The sequence below is a fragment of the Oncorhynchus tshawytscha genome, linkage group LG18, assembly GCF_018296145.1.
Source record: "Oncorhynchus tshawytscha isolate Ot180627B linkage group LG18, Otsh_v2.0, whole genome shotgun sequence".
Classification (NCBI taxonomy): domain Eukaryota; kingdom Metazoa; phylum Chordata; class Actinopteri; order Salmoniformes; family Salmonidae; genus Oncorhynchus; species Oncorhynchus tshawytscha.
In genome coordinates, this window is record NC_056446.1 from 20,730,308 (window position 1) to 20,746,527 (window position 16,220).

General features: G+C 43.7%; 1 protein-coding gene across 2 annotated transcripts in view; it reads left to right on the forward strand.

Moving 5' to 3' along the window:
- The window catches only part of LOC112217666 (estrogen-related receptor gamma), a 46,776-nt gene extending 31,332 nt beyond the window's left edge, over nucleotides 1–15,444 (forward strand). For both annotated transcript variants that reach the window (XM_042300809.1, XM_024378119.2), the window contains exons 5-8: nucleotides 7,927–8,037; nucleotides 8,196–8,378; nucleotides 13,500–13,769; nucleotides 13,941–15,444. In XM_042300809.1, coding sequence (XP_042156743.1) covers nucleotides 7,927–8,037; nucleotides 8,196–8,378; nucleotides 13,500–13,769; nucleotides 13,941–14,185 — 809 coding nt within the window. In that variant the 3' untranslated portion in view covers nucleotides 14,186–15,444. The remainder of the gene's footprint in view (nucleotides 1–7,926; nucleotides 8,038–8,195; nucleotides 8,379–13,499; nucleotides 13,770–13,940) is intronic.
- The last annotated feature ends 776 nt before the right edge of the window (nucleotides 15,445–16,220 follow it).

Genomic DNA, 16,220 nt, shown 5'->3' on the forward strand with positions numbered 1-16,220 from the left:
CTTGGCCCAAGCAAGTCTCTTCTTCTTATTGGCGTCCTTTAGTAGTGGATTCTTTGCAGCAATTCGACCATGAAGGCCTGATTCACACAGCCTCCTCTGAACAGTTGATGTTGAGATGTGTCTGTTACTTGAACTCTTTGAAGAATTTATTTGGGCTGTAATTTCTGAAGCTGGTAACTCTAATGAACTTATCCTCTGCAGCAGAGGTAACTCTGGGTCTTCCATTCCTGTGACGGTCCTCGTGAGAGCCAGTTTCATCATAGCGCTTGATGGTTTTTGCGATTGCACTTGAAGAAACTTTCAAAGTTCTTGAAATTTTCCATATTGACTGACCTTCATGTCTTAAAGTAATGATGGACTGTCATTTCTCTTTGCTTATTTGAGCTGTTCTTGCCATAATATGGATTTTACCAAATAGGACTATCTTCTGTATACCCACCTCCCCTACCTTGTCACAACTGATTGGCTCAAATGCATTAAGAAGGAAAGAAATTCCACAAGTTAACTTTTAAGAAGGCACATCTGTTAATTGAAATGCATTCCAGGTGACTACCTTATAAAGCTGGTTAAGAGAATGCCAAGAGTTTGCAAAGCTGTCATCAAGGTAAAGGGTGGCTATTTGAACACTTTTTTGGGTTACTACGTGATTCCATATGCTTTTTTTCATAGTTTTGATGTCTTCGCTATTATTCTACAATGTAGAAAATAGTAAAAAATAAAGAAAAACACTTGAATGGGTAGGTGTTCTAAACCTTTTGACCGGTAGTGTACATGCTGACTGCAAATGTTTCATTGGTGCTCCAAACTGAAACATGTTGTGCCCTAGAAACTAATATGTAACCCTGTAAATACAGTTTATTATATTATAAATTATTATTATAAATAGCTAAATGTTTATACAAATACCTGTCATTGAAATTAAAAAGTAATTTGTGGAATATTAGGTTGTATATAAACAATTTTACCATTGAGATGCATTGCATTGAAATTTGTACAGTGTCTCTTTAAGAGAAACGTTGCGTTTTGAACTGTTTAGGTTAGAAACAAGCCGTTTTGTCTGTAGTATGTGTTAACTTTTTTCTTTAAGGCACTCGGAAATAAGTATTATTTGTAAAAAAAAATTGCAGTGGTGCTCCCGAATTAAAATTCCAGGTCGCACAGCCTGATGCCATGTAGAATGTTGCCCTGGTCCGTTTCCTGCTCCGTGGATATCGTGCTCTTGATCCCACCCCCTTCGATGGGTGCAGGGGGACATGAAACAGGGGTGAGGGCAGAGGGGAGGGGCAGTGACCCAACAACCGCCTCCTTATCGGACCCCTCAGATCAATCCAACCGTGTAGAATGTGTGTGTGTGTGTGTGTGTGTGTGTGTGTGTGTGTGTGTGTGTGTGTGTGTGTGTGTGTGTGTGTGTGTGTGTGTGTGTGTGTGTGTGTGTGTGTGTGTGTGTGTGTGTGTGTGTGTGTGTGTGTGTGTGTGTGTGTGTGTGTGTGTGTCTTAGAGCATGGTCTGAGAGTTACTCATACACATCAGAGCTAAGTGTAACTCTTCAGAGCGGAATGTGCTGACAACGAAAGGGACGAAAATAGCAGTGGAGGATAATCAGGATAACAGAGTACACACGCACATACATTTACATTACATTTGACATTTGAGTCATTTAGCAGGCACTTTTATCCAGAGTGACTTATAATTAGTGCATTCATCTTAAGATAGTTAGGTGAGACAACAACACATCACAATTTTATTAATTACATTTTCCCTCAACAAAGTATTTATCAGCAAACTCAGTGCTGGTGAGAAACGACAGTTGTTTTTGTTTTGTGGGTGCAATGTGAGAGTTATTTAAGATACTCTTCATAGAGGTAGGGAGGGCCAAGAGACCAGAGGTGGCGAACTGAATGCTTGGCTTGGGATGTAGGGTTTGAGCATAGCCTGAAGGTAAGGAGGGTCAGTTTCCCTCAGGGGTGGACTGGGACAATAATTTGGCCCTGGCGTTTTATCCATTCATTACAGGAATCATGAAGATAATGCACTTTACTGTTTGAAAAAAATCATGGTTTTAGCCTCCCCAAAAATAGGACGTTTTGAGTAAGATGACAACGTAGAATGTGGATTTTCTACGTTTATAGGCACCCTTTTCATTTTTTTACGATCCATGATGTTGGCTGTCTAACTGATGACAGAGTTTGAATGTGAGTTTGCGTGACCTCAGCTCAGATTCGGCTCAGACCCATGGGATGCCGGCCATGTCACCTTTTTCATTTCATTTTATTTTTATATACATTTTTGAGGGTGTCAATTTTGACCAACCCTCCCAAAAAAAGAATGGTCGAGCCCATCTGGCATTTGACAAAATTGCCAGATGCCCAATCTGCCCCTGGTTCCCCTTGCGGCTCTGTAGGCAAGCACCAGGATCTTGAAGATGATGCGAACTTCGACTGCAAGCCAGTGGAGTGTATGGAGGAGCAGGGTGACATGGGAGAACTTAGGAAGGTTGAGAGCCAGGCGGGTTGCGGTATTCTGGATAACTTGCAGGGATATGATGGCACAAGCTGGGAGCCCAGCCAACAGAGGGTTGCAATAGTCTAGATGGGAGATGACAAGTGCCTGGATTAGGAGCTGCGCCACTTCCTGTGTGAGGAAAGGTGGTACTCTACAAATGTTGTAGAAGAGCCGGGGTATTCAACTCTTACACTAGAAGGTCCGGAGCCTGCTGGTTTTCTGTTTTACCTGATAATGACTTGAACACACCTGGTGTCCCAGGTCTAAATCAGTCCCTGATTAGAGGGGAACAAGGAAAAAATGCAGTGGAACTGGCTTCGAGGTCCAGAGTTGAGTTTGAGGGTTGTAGAGCATGAACCTGCAGGAGCAAGTCACTGCTTTAATGTTTGCAGAGAATGACAGGGTGTTGTTCATGGTCACACCACTCTTGGAGGGGGAATCCGTGGAATTGTCAACCGTGATGGAGAGGTCTTGGAGCGGGCAGGCCTTCCCCAGGAGGAAGAGCAGCTCCATTCTGACGAGGTTGAGCTTGAGGTGGTGGGCCGACATCCAAGCTGAAATATCTGCCAGGTACGCAGAGATGCGTGTTGCCACCTGGGTGTCAGGAGAAGAGGAGAAGAGTAGTTGATTGTCATCTGCATAGCAGTGATAGGAGAGACCATGTGAGAATTTGACAGACCCGAGTGACTTGGTGAAAAGAGGAGCGGGCCTAGTACCGATTATGCAGTGCCTGAGATGGCCAATCTTGAGATGGTGGAGAGGAGGATCTGATGGTTCACTGTGTCGAAGGCAGTGTATAGATTTAGGAGGATGAGAACAGAGGCGAGAGAGTCAGCTTCCTCAGAGCGGAGAGCGTCTGTGACACAGAGGACAGTGGTCTCAGTTGAGTGAGTTGCCTTGAAGCCTGCCTGGTTAGGGTAAGAAAATATATTCTGAGAGAGATAACGAGAGAGTTGGTCAGAGACAGCAAGCTCAAGTGTCTTGGAAAGAAGGGATACTGCTCGGTAGTTTTTGACGTCAGAGGAGTCGAGTGTTGGTTTCTTTAGGAGGGGAGCAGCTCTGGCCATCTTGAAGTCAGAGGGGACGCAGCCAGTGGTCAGTTATGAGTTGATGAGGGAAGTGAGGAATGGGAGAAGGTCTCCAGAGATGGTCTGGAGAAGGGGCTGGGGTCAGGTGTGCAGGTTGTTGGCGGCCGGACATCACTAGTCACAGGATTTCATCTTGAGAGAGAGGGGAGAAAGAGGTCAAGGCATAGGGCAATTCTGTGTAAGTGGGATCAGTGGGCTTAGTAGGGCTGAATGAATGAGGAGCGGATGTCGTTAACTTCTTTGTCAAAATGGTTGACAAAGTCGTCCGCAGTGTAGGAGGAGGGAGGGGGAGGAGGTAGAGGACTATGGGAGGAGGAGAAAGTGGTGAAGAGTTTCCCAGGGTTGAAGGCAGAAGCTTGAAATGTAGTGATAGAACGCAGCTTTAGCAGTGGACACAGAGGAAGAGAAGATAGAGAGAAGGGAGTGGAAGGATGATAGATCCTCCGGAAGTTTAGTTTTCCTCCGTTTCCACTCAGCTGCCCACAGCTCTGTTCTGTCAGCACGCAGTGAGTCACTCAGCCACAGAGCGGAAGGGGAAGATTGAACCGTCTGGGAGGAAAGATAGACAGTGAGAGTCAAAGGATGCGGAAAGGGAGGAGAGTAAGGTCAAAGAGGCAGAGTCAGGAGGGAGAAGGATTTAGCAGAAGGGAGAGATGATACAATAGAAGAGGGGAGAGTAGTTTGAGAGAGAAAGTGAAGATTGCTGTGATGCATGACCATCTGGGTAGGAAAAGAGGAATACCTTGTCAGTTGTACAACTGAATGCATTCAACTGAAATGTGTCTTCCGCATTTAACCCAACCCCTCTGAATTACGCATTTTACGTAATGAATCTTGTTCTGGAGGCAGCACGGCAGTTACTACTAGCTGGCAGATCCACAAAGTCATAAAATCTGATTTTGAACCTAACCTTAACCACACTGCTAATCCTAATGCCTAACCCTAACCTTAAATTAAGACCAAAAATTGAATTGTTGTTTTCATTAGTTTTTTTTACAATATAGCTAGCCAATTTTGACTTTGCAGGTGGCCCATTTAGCGGATATCGCTGAGTTCTGCCTTCAGGGCAAAATTCATTATAATAAACGTCAACTTGCAATGTCAGTCCTTCCACTGTGGTCGGAAATATGGTCTGGATTAGTCTAGCAGTTGGCAGTTTCTACAGTTTGAGGTTTGGGATGAGGATGTGTGTGTAGGGAGGGATTTCACTGTGTTGACACATACACTGGATTATGTGAAAGCAAAGGGGCAATAGTGTGTGTGTCAACACAGTGAAATCTCTCCCAGTACACACATCCTCATCCCTCATCATCACCTGTCCCAAACTTCAAACTGTAGCACCTGCCAACCGCTAGACTAACCCAGACCGTGTTTCCAACCACAGTGGAAGGACCAACATCACTAAAGCTCCAGGGGTCCTAGCTTACCCGCCTGTTCACTCCTTAATACCCCTCTCATCTCCTCAGGCCAGAGGGGGGACCAAGTCACTATAATTTCAGGTCAAAAGTAAGTCTCAAGTCGAGTACCAAGTAGATCGGGTAGAGTCTCAAGTCGAGTACCAAGCAGAACGGGTAGAGTCTCGAGTCAAGTCCAAGTCGTGTATTCTAAGACCAAGTCAAATCGAGTGGAGTCTCAAGTCGAGTACCAAGCAGAACGGGTAGAGTCTCGAGTCAAGTCCAAGTCGTGTATTCTAAGACCAAGTCAAAACGAGTGGAGTCTCAAGTCGAGTACCAAGTAGATCGGGTAGAGTCTCAAGTCGAGTACCAAGCAGAACGGGTAGAGTCTCGAGTCAAGTCCAAGTCGTGTATTCTAAGACCAAGTCAAATCGAGTGGAGTCTCAAGTCGAGTACCAAGCAGAACGGGTAGAGTCTCGAGTCAAGTCCAAGTCGTGTATTCTAAGACCAAGTCAAAACGAGTGGAGTCTCAAGTCGAGTACCAAGTAGATCGGGTAGAGTCTCAAGTCGAGTACCAAGCAGAACGGGTAGAGTCTCGAGTCAAGTCCAAGTCGTGTATTCTAAGACCAAGTCAAATCGAGTGGAGTCTCAAGTCGAGTACCAAGCAGAACGGGTAGAGTCTCGAGTCAAGTCCAAGTCGTGTATTCTAAGACCAAGTCAAATCGAGTGGAGTCTCAAGTCGAGTACCAAGCAGAACGGGTAGAGTCTCGAGTCAAGTCCAAGTCGTGGATTCTAAGACCAAGTCAAATCGAGGGGAGTCTCAAGTCGAGTACCAAGCAGAACGGGTAGAGTCTCGAGTCAAGTCCAAGTCGTGTATTCTAAGACCAAGTCAAATCGAGTGGAGTCTCAAGTCGAGTACCAAGCAGAACGGGTAGAGTCTCGAGTCAAGTCCAAGTCGTGTATTCTAAGACCAAGTCAAAACGAGTGGAGTCTCAAGTCGAGTACCAAGTAGATCGGGTAGAGTCTCAAGTCGAGTACCAAGCAGAACGGGTAGAGTCTCGAGTCAAGTCCAAGTCGTGTATTCTAAGACCAAGTCAAATCGAGTGGAGTCTCAAGTCGAGTACCAAGCAGAACGGGTAGAGTCTCGAGTCAAGTCCAAGTCGTGTATTCTAAGACCAAGTCAAATCGAGTGGAGTCTCAAGTCGAGTACCAAGCAGAACGGGTAGAGTCTCGAGTCAAGTCCAAGTCGTGTATTCTAAGACCAAGTCAAATCGAGGTGAGTCTCAAGTCGAGTACCAAGCAGAACGGGTAGAGTCTCGAGTCAAGTCCAAGTCGTGTATTCTAAGACCAAGTCAAATCGAGGGGAGTCTCAAGTCGAGTACCAAGCAGAACGGGTAGAGTCTCGAGTCAAGTCCAAGTCGTGTATTCTAAGACCAAGTCAAATCGAGTGGAGTCTCAAGTCGAGTACCAAGCAGAACGGGTAGAGTCTCGAGTCAAGTCCAAGTCGTGTATTCTAAGACCAAGTCAAATCGAGTGGAGTCTCGAGTCAAGTAACAAAAAAGAAAAAAAAGAAACATGCAATTACTTATTTAAATACACATTTTTGTCTATTTATTGAGGCTACCAGACAAACCCTTTTGATTATTTTGTCTGCAACACATTTGGTTATGTAATAATTATTTTAATTTGTTAAATCCAAATGCAAGCTTCATAAGTACATTTCAAGCCATTTTGACATACCAAAAGACAAGTAGCTCTGTGTTAGTAATTGTTGCTTGCTATCCATTTTTTGAGCTGCATATTTATTTATGGCAATCCTCTCCTACAATTTGAAGTTTGTGCTGCACCCGATCCTATAGCTGTACAGCAAATCAACAATCTGTTAGCAAGCTCAACCGACTTGCGTTGATTGACAGTTTGCTGGTCCAATCAGAGGGCCGACTGTACGTTTCACTAGCCAATCTGTTGCACGTTTTTTTTGCAAGTGCGATGCTGCGACTACTGTCTCTGGCTGCGTGCAGTGTAATCCATGGTGACTCTGTGCCACAAAATGAGTGACAAAACTTTACAAAAGGCTTCAGTCTCAAGTCAAAGTCTAGTCCCCAGTCTTGAGGTTACAAGTCCAAGTCAAGTCTCAAGCTATTTTATTTTCTATCAAATCGAGCCTCAAGTCATTAAATTTGTGACTTCAGTCAGACTTGAGTTCAAGTCATGTGACAGGAGTTTACACAGCTCTTATCTTACTATTCAGGGACTAGTGATGTGTCATCAGGGAGTTAAGCATAGCATATAAAGAGAAATTGGCATGCTCAGCTCAAATTTTGTAGTGACGAAAGAAAGGTGTTGGGTTCAAAAGGCATATATTTGAAGAAAGGAAAAAATCCTGCACTCACTGAAATTGTCTTTAAGTTGCCATGTATTTTTTTCTAGCAGCAGAGGTCAGAACAAATGGACTTGTTTCGGCAGCAGCCTTTGTTCTGACCTCTAATAAAAGCTATCTAGGTCACATTATGCATTCTCTTTTGGAGGGGGATAGGGTGTCACTGGATGGTGGAGTGTGCCAATGTGCTCGCGCGCATGTCCGTGTGTGTGCTGTGGCTGTGAAATATCACCCCAAATTCTACCCCCACCACGTGCCCCTTTTTACCCCCCTAATCTTGCGGTTAGCTCCTTATCTCCATGTTGATGGTTACCGCTGAGCTTGTTAAGATGATCAGTCGTGTGCCTATGTGTCGTTGCTTATTGTGTTACAGGGTTGTGACATTTCTAAGGTTCCCTATAATCTTACAGATGTCACAAATGTCAATCAAATGAACTCGAAGAGTGCATCACTCTCCTGGTTTTGAAATTGTGGTAGTGTGTTAAACAGGAATACAGTGTTTTTGTGTACACATGCAAGTGTTTATGGTACCTAAAGTTGAGTGCGTGTGTGTGTCCCCCAGGTGTGCGTCTGGACCGGGTGCGTGGGGGCAGACAGAAGTACAAGAGAAGGATAGACTCTGAGAACAGCCCCTACCTCAACCCTCAACACGGCCTGCCACAGAAGAGAACATGTAAGAATACAAAAAAAACATTCTCCCTTTCTTTCTTTTTTTTCTCTCTCTCTGTCTTTCTCTCTCTCACGACAGGCTCACATTTGTGCATTTAGGTATTGATAAAGCCTATTTTAAATGAACATCTCTTGTTCTCTCTCTCTTTCTCTCTCTCTCAGTTCCTCTAGGTGGTCAGGTAGAGAATAAGGTGGTCTCTCTCCTGCTGGTGGCTGAACCAGAGAGTATCTTTGCCATGCCGGACCCCACCGTCCCCGACAGTGACATCAAAGCCCTGACCATACTGTGTGACCTTGCCGACCGCGAACTGGTGGTCAACATCGGCTGGGCCAAACACATCCCTGGTAGGAAAACATGCAGATACAGGAATACATGGGTATACTGTACATACACACAAACACGCACACAGACACACGCGTGCACACACAGGGGCATAAACACACATCATAGTCAATAAAACTCCTATCAGCTCAGAGTGGAGATTGTTGCCCCCTGAGTTGGATTAAGACTTTAGTCCAGACACAGAAAACAGTATGAATCTGTGTGTATGTGCATGTCTGTGCTCTGCTAAACCAAGGTATGGATGTGTCACTTGCAGTGGCATGGCACAGTTCCGCGGGGCCCCATTATCCCTTAGGTCTAGAACAACAAATACTTAAATTGTTTGAGCATATGTTGCAGAACAGTGATTTCAATATTTTTTCAGAATATTGACAAAAGGGGGTTAGCCATCAATGACAGAGTTGACAACAGATACTCAAAACACACATATTCTGTCTTATTTCGGTCTAAGTTCAATACAAACATTTGTAAAATATGGAAAATGATTAATTAAAAAATCCCCAATGCAAAAATAACCATTCTATCAGGACTTTCAGCACTCTGAAGTTGATGTTAGACACAAATTTGACGGAGTTCATGTGTTATGGTGTTGACAAAAATGTAATTTTTATTTTTCATTCAAGTGGTATATATAGCAGCAAATGTGTTTGCTTTATGACTAAAACCTAATTAAATTGAACATATTTGAACCAAAATTCCTATTCTATTTTAATCTTTCAGGCAGATGGAGTTGATTGTTTATAGTTGTGACCATGGTGATTCAAATATTGTTTGTTTAAATCTATCAAAAGTAGAAAACTTTACAGACCATGAGTTGCACTACATGTAATGAGGACATGAATAAGGGGTCCTTAAGGGTATCGCTGACCCTGCTCATTCCTGATTCAGTTAGGATTTTAGACAAATCTGACTGAGTACACTACATCTCCGTATACATCTTTTAGGAATCACAGTTTTAAAAGAAATATTATTTAAAGTCACAAAAAGAAATTACATACATTCAGTTATATTGTAAACCCTTTTTTGGAGAGTTTGAAATTTGCATCCTTTGCTCTGGACAATGGCATTTCCAGGCATAGAGCTCACATGGAAATGAACAATATAAATCTTTCCATTATAAATTTCCCCTAAATTTAAATGTTAAACTCAAATAATCCCTGAGCTAATTTCCTGCTACTCTACACATTTTTCCATTAGACTGAGAAAAACAAAAATATAACACAAAATATAAAGTGTTGGTCCCATGTTTCATAAATTGAAATAAAAGATCCCAGAAATGTTCTATATGCACAAAAAACGTATTTCCCTTAAATGTTGTGCACAAATGTGTTTACATCCCTGTTAGTGAGCATTTCTCATTCGCCAAGATAATCCATCCACCTGACAGGTGTGGCATATCAAGAAGCTGCTTAAACGGCATGATCATTACACAGGTGCACCTTATGCTGGGGACAATAAAAGGCCACAAAAATGTGCAGTTTTGTCCACAACACAATGCCACAGATGTCTCAAGTTTTGAGGGAGCTTGCAATTGGCATGCTGACTGCAGGAATGTCAACCAGAGCTGTTGCCAGAGAATTCAATGTCTCTACCGTTAGCTGCCTCCAACGTCATTTCATAATCGCAGACCACGTGCAACCATGCCAGCCCAGGACCTCCACACCCGGACAGGTGAAGAATTTCTGCACAACCTGTCAGAAACCGTCTCAAGGAAGCTCATCTGTATGCTAGTTGGCCTCACCAGGGTCTTCACCTAACTGCAGTTTGGCGTCATAACCAACTTCAGTGGGCAAATGCTCACCTTCGATGACCACTGGCAGACTGGAGAAGTGTGCTCTTCATGGATGATTCCCTGTTTCAACTGTACCGTCGTGTGGGCGAGCGGTTTTCTGATGTCAACGTTGTGAACAGAGTGCCCCATGGTGGCGGTGAGGTTATAGTATTGGCAGGCATAAGCTACGGACCACAAACACAATTTAATTTTATCGATGGCAATTCGCATGCACAGAGATGCCATCCATCCACTGCAATCACCTCATGTTTCAGCATGATAATGTATGGCCCCATGTCGCAAGAATCTCTACACAACTTCTGGAAGCGAAAAATGTCCCAGTTTTTCCTTGGCCTCATCAGACATGTCACCCATTGAGCATGTTTGGGATGCTCCGGATCGATGTGTACAGCGTCTTCCAGTTCCCGCCAATATCCAGCAACTTCGCATAGCCATTGAAGAGGAATGGGACAACTTTCCACAGGCCACAATCAACAGCCTGATCAACTCTATATAAAGGAGTGTCGTGCTGCATGAAGCAAATGGTTGTCACACCAGATACTGACTGGTTGTCTGATACAAGGTATCTGTGACAAACAGATTCATATCTGTATTCCCAGTCATGTGGAATCCATAGATTAGGGCCTAATACATTTATTTCAATGGACTGATATGAACTGTAACACAGTAAAATATTTGAAATTGCTGCATGTTGCATTTATATTTTTGTTCAGTGTAATGGCGAGTTCGTATGCTATCTGGGGAGCCCAACAATATAATAATATTGTTTTTATTTCTTTTTTTTGGGGGGGATATTTTCTCCGCCATTGGTCACTTGACCATGTGCCAGAGCCTAGTACTACCTGAAAGTATTAGTACTCTAAATGTTTCCCTCCTTCCTCCCTGCCACTAAGAGGAGTGTGTAGGGAGGACTCCTCCTAATTAGTGCTCTCCTGGATGGAAGGCATAGGAAGCTAAATAAGCTGTTTAAGCCTGTTTAAGCAAGCCAGGGTTTAGTTGTGTAGTGACAACACATATGGATCATCGGACACACGCTAATGGTGGCGATAAAGAGGAAGACGCCATCTTTCTTCGCCCCCCTCTGTTGAGTTTGCATTCCAACCTGTTGTGGATACATGGTTGAGCTTGTGACAGCCCTGTCTCTGTCACTCTCTCTCTCTGGGAAGTCTTTGTTTTGGAAAAGCCCTTGGGTGTGGGCCAGCTGTGTTGATCTGGGCTAACTGGGAAAACTAGTCCCTCCCACAACTTCACCCATTGTGACAGACAGGATTAGATATCTAACTGTATAATTGTCCTGCCTCGTTTAACCAAACAACGTGAGATTTTGTTTAATAAACTTTAATTGTATTTTATATTTCCTGTTGAATTTCCTTACATAAGTGCTGTTACATAATTTGTCAGGGTACACAAACTTTAAGGAATCTAATGGCTTTCCACAAAAATATGGCAGCCAAGTAGATAGCAGTGATGGTAGATATGACCATATACCCAGTATCTTTTTCACCTCTCTCTCTTTCCCCAAGCTTTGTCTCTCTCTCACTCAGATGAACGTCTCTCTCCTCTATCAGCAGTTAATGTCCTGTTCACACCCAAAACATCACTCGGGAAACACCTGTATTTTTGTTGATTTTTGTCCAGTAATGCTTACACAACAAGCTACCTAAGCAGGTGTGTGTGTGCAGACTTTCCTGATCAGCACTTTCATTGTTCTCAAAGAAAGGAGGAAGAGCAACAAAGCGTTCCCCTATTGGCTGCCTTGGACCTCTTCATCTCTGCTTGTCACCAGTGTTTACTGTCAGAGTGGGAGTCAAACACAGTCAGTCATATGTTTGTATGTATTTGTAGCCCTTTGCCAGTGGAGTGTTTTCCTATCTGGGGGAGTGGAGCAGTCATGAGAAACAACCAGAGCAGACACACCAGGGACCCACCTCAGGGGGTGACAGAGAAGGAAAGAGACTGAAAGAGAAACTGAGAGAGTGGGATGATAGTGATTGAGAGAGAGATTGCGATAGAGATAGTCAGATAGATGTTGTGAGAGGGAGAGAGAGAGATACAGTAGAAAAGGACAAAGAGAGGAGGGACAGCGGGAAAGTACTCTCAGCTCTACACCAATTGTAGCACCGTAATGGTGGTGTCACATCAGCTCTGTGTGAGTGGCAGGCTACAGCCCATGGCTGGAGGAACCAGTGTCCTGGCAGAGGGGCCCAGGCTGTATTTGCTACTGCCCAGGGGGAGGTGAGACCCCCCCTCCCCTGTCTGGTTCTGTCATGAAGACTGACATTGATTCTGTCTGAGGGCCAGGCTAGGAGAAGATGAGCTGGCTTAAGACCCTCTCTCACCCCACGCTTTGGCCTTTTTTAGCCTGCCGTAAGTTGGCTGTGAGGTAAGTATGTCTGCGTGTCTGTAGGGGCTCAGCTGAACCCTTCAAGCCCAGATAACCCTCTCAAATTGAAGCCTGTGAGCATATCATTGTCCCAAGATCTCCACATACCCGCAACCCTTACAACAGCTTTGAGAATGCCATCCCATGGTTAAAAAGAGGACCTCTTTGTTTGTCTCTGCTGGCATTGTCTTGTCTCTGTGGGACAGAAGACATTGCTGATGCTCCTTTACAGTGTGCGTCCCATTGTGTGTGACCATATAGAGGTGTCCTCGAAGACAAAGACACAGGTTTACACAATGCTTCTCCCTCCTCTACTGATCAATCGTTCCATACTGGAAAGCAGATCCCTATCGACCAATGAAAGAGTCCACAGACGGCGTTCCAATCAATCTGGGAGAGATAAGAGAGGGGCGGGAGCCACAGGCGTCACCGTGGTGATTGTAAAAGTACTCGGACCCTGATAAGAATCACTGATGGTGTCAAAAATAAAAGCCTCCCCCTCCTTCATTCTGTAAAGTAATCAAAGTTGTTTTAAATGTATTATGCTGTGTGGGTGTGTGTGAGGAGACTATAGAGTGTGTGGATCTAATCATGCTCACATGGGGGTGTATTTGTCGCTCAAACGGGGTGTCTTTATTGGATGGACAACTTAGGACTTTCACTATTAAACTGCTCTACACCTGCCTCTGTCCCTCTACCCCAACTGACCACTCGGCCAGTAACCCTTCGGTTGACCTTGGTATAATATCTCCAATAGGTCCAGCCATTCTGACTGAAACCATCACAATTACATTTTCGAGTGCAGGTGTTTTTGAAACCTTTATATTTTTCATCTGTATCTTTTCAATTAAGATATGTCTTAATTTCCCTTTCTCTCTTTATCCCTAATTTGACCTAGCTAGCTCTAACCTCTCAATTTCTCCCTTTTCTCCATCCCTCTTTCTACAGGTTTCCCCTCGCTCTCGCTGGCAGACCAGATGAGTCTACTGCAGAGCGGTTGGATGGAGATTCTGATCCTGCGCGTGGTGTTTCGCTCGCTGGCCTTGGAGGATAAGCTGGTGTATGCTGAGGACTACATCATGGATGAGGAGCAGTCCAAACTGGCAGGTGTACTGGACCTAAACAATGCCATACTGCAGCTGGTGAAGAAATACAAAGTCATGAGAATAGAAAAAGAGGAATTTGTTATTGTCAAGGCCATTGCGCTGGCTAACTCAGGTATGGAACTTCACTGTTGATGTTGGTATAATTTACGTTGAGTCAGGCATGTCTTTTCCAATGGCTATTTGGCTTTTCTTGCATTCAATCTCTGCATACAGAATATGCCAACAACATCTTAACCCTACCTCTCCCTTTCCATCTGTCTTCCCTCTCCCCCTCTCTCCACAGACTCCATGCAGATAGAGGATGTGGAGGCAGTCCAGAGGCTCCAGGATGTGCTCCATGGGGCCCTGCAGGACTATGAGAGTGCTCAACACACAGAGGACCCTCGGCGGGCAGGCAAGATCATCATGACCCTGCCCCTGCTCCGGCAGACGGCTGCCAGGGCCGTCCAGCACTTCTGCAGCATCAAGCAAGAAGGCCGTGTGCCCATGCACAAGCTGTTCCTGGAACTGCTGGAAGCCAAGGCCTGACCAGCCATGTGGGACTAGGATCACATAAAGGAAGGATAGGGTAGTGATGTCATAAAGGTCAAAATTAATGCAGGAAGTGGTACTTGACAAGGCTAACACAGCCCTGCTCACAAACTCAGGAGGAGAGGAGAGGAGAAGAAAGGAGAGGAGGAAGGACTGACATCACCTCAGTGACAGGGATAACTACCTTCCAAGGGATTTTGATGGTAGTTATTGATATGTACGTAAACATTGCTAGTGAAAAGGAAGAAAGACACAAAACTTGAAGATCCTCTAGGATTATTATTTGTGTGAAACCAGCTCTAAGCCTGTTCATCTTGCATTGTAGTGCTTTAATAACTCTTCTTTTTTGAAATAAAAAGAACTGTGGACAGTCTTGCCAAAGAATGGTGTGGGATACACAGTTAAACAATGCGGCAAATGGTCACAATAAAGTATGGTGTCCCGTAAGACACATAACTAGCAGAAGTTAGGGTCACTTGATATTACTGAAATATTTTCAGGGAAAGAAATGAAGTAAATTTGACCCACAGATTATGAAGGTGAGGGGAGAAATTGAAAATGAGATGTATTTATTGTTGGCTTGATTATTTTATTGTTTTGTTTTTTATTTACCAGTGTGGCATTAATGGAAAATAAGAGGAACAAATATAGATCATTTTCGTAAGATTTTTAAGTACTTTTGTTTTAATAAGTAAATAAAACGTTTTGTACTAGCTTCACAACTAAACTCATGGCACTGATACCTGTACTATAACATAGCATCTAAGGCAATATAATAATGTACAGTGCATTGAAACATTGTATTTTTTGCATTGAGTTGTAGATTACAAAATTGTGCAAAACACTGCTTTTCTTTCTTATGATGAAGATCTGGTGATGGTATTTCAAATGTGTCTCTGTGTGTTTCTGTTCCAGAAACTAGAAATGTCTGAAAATCATAAATGTTCAAATGAAGGGAAACTAAATTGGTAAGAATGTTACTACTGACAACTGTCATGCATTTATCTCAGAAGTCCATTATTTGCTCCATCTGTGCACTGTAATGGAATAATCTGTATATTTTTGTGACAAAGTATATTATAAAGTGTGATCCAGCAATACTGTGTGGAGGGGATGTAAATGTATGTATTCTGTAGGCCTATATAAAGTCCAGCACCAACAGAGATGTAACCCATGTTCAGATGAGATGTACGCTACTACTACTACTACTACCATTCTCAGGATTCTAGGGCAATAAAGATGCTTCAAGTTTGAAAGAGTCTTCATCCTATTCTAGGTTTATGACACATTCATAATTCCCTGTCAGACTACTGGGAGGGGGAGATACTCACAAGCCTCGTTTAAACCTGGTTCTAACTTGCGTCCTTTGTCCTGATCTTCTCCACATTCTGATTGTGCCACATTTTTAGACGGGTGTAGACAATCAAAAGACACATTGTGATCAGATCATCCTGCCCACCTCTGGAGGTAGTCAGACATGCATTGTCTGGACATCTTACAAGTATAGACGGATCTGGACAGAGAAACCATTGACTGATTACATCAATATGTGTCTTACAATAAACAAAAAAAATATTTTGAAAGAATAGCTTTGAAATCATTTGCATAAAGGAAGGTGCCAGGAAATGTGGTCAAAATGCAGACACATTGGACGGATAACAGACACATTTTAATACCATGTGTAGACACATTTCCGGAAATATGGGTACAATCAGAATGTAGACAAGATCGCGACAAAGGACCCATGTTAGCAACAGGTATAAACAGGGCTGCTGATAAAGAGAGGGGAAATGAAAGGAGGGAAGAGAAGAGGGATATAGTGAAGGAATGGAGAGGGGTAGAAATGGAGGTGATCAGTGAGGAGAAGAGAAGAGGTGGAGTAGAGAAAGATGGAGGCATTCTGTGGGACCTTAGTATAAATTATAGACACCCAGAGGCTACCGGAGTGACTTATGTCAGACAACAGGCTGCTGTCACTTTGAACCATTGTCTATGGCAGCGCCTCCTGTCCCAAGGTGCCCATGATTGTTGG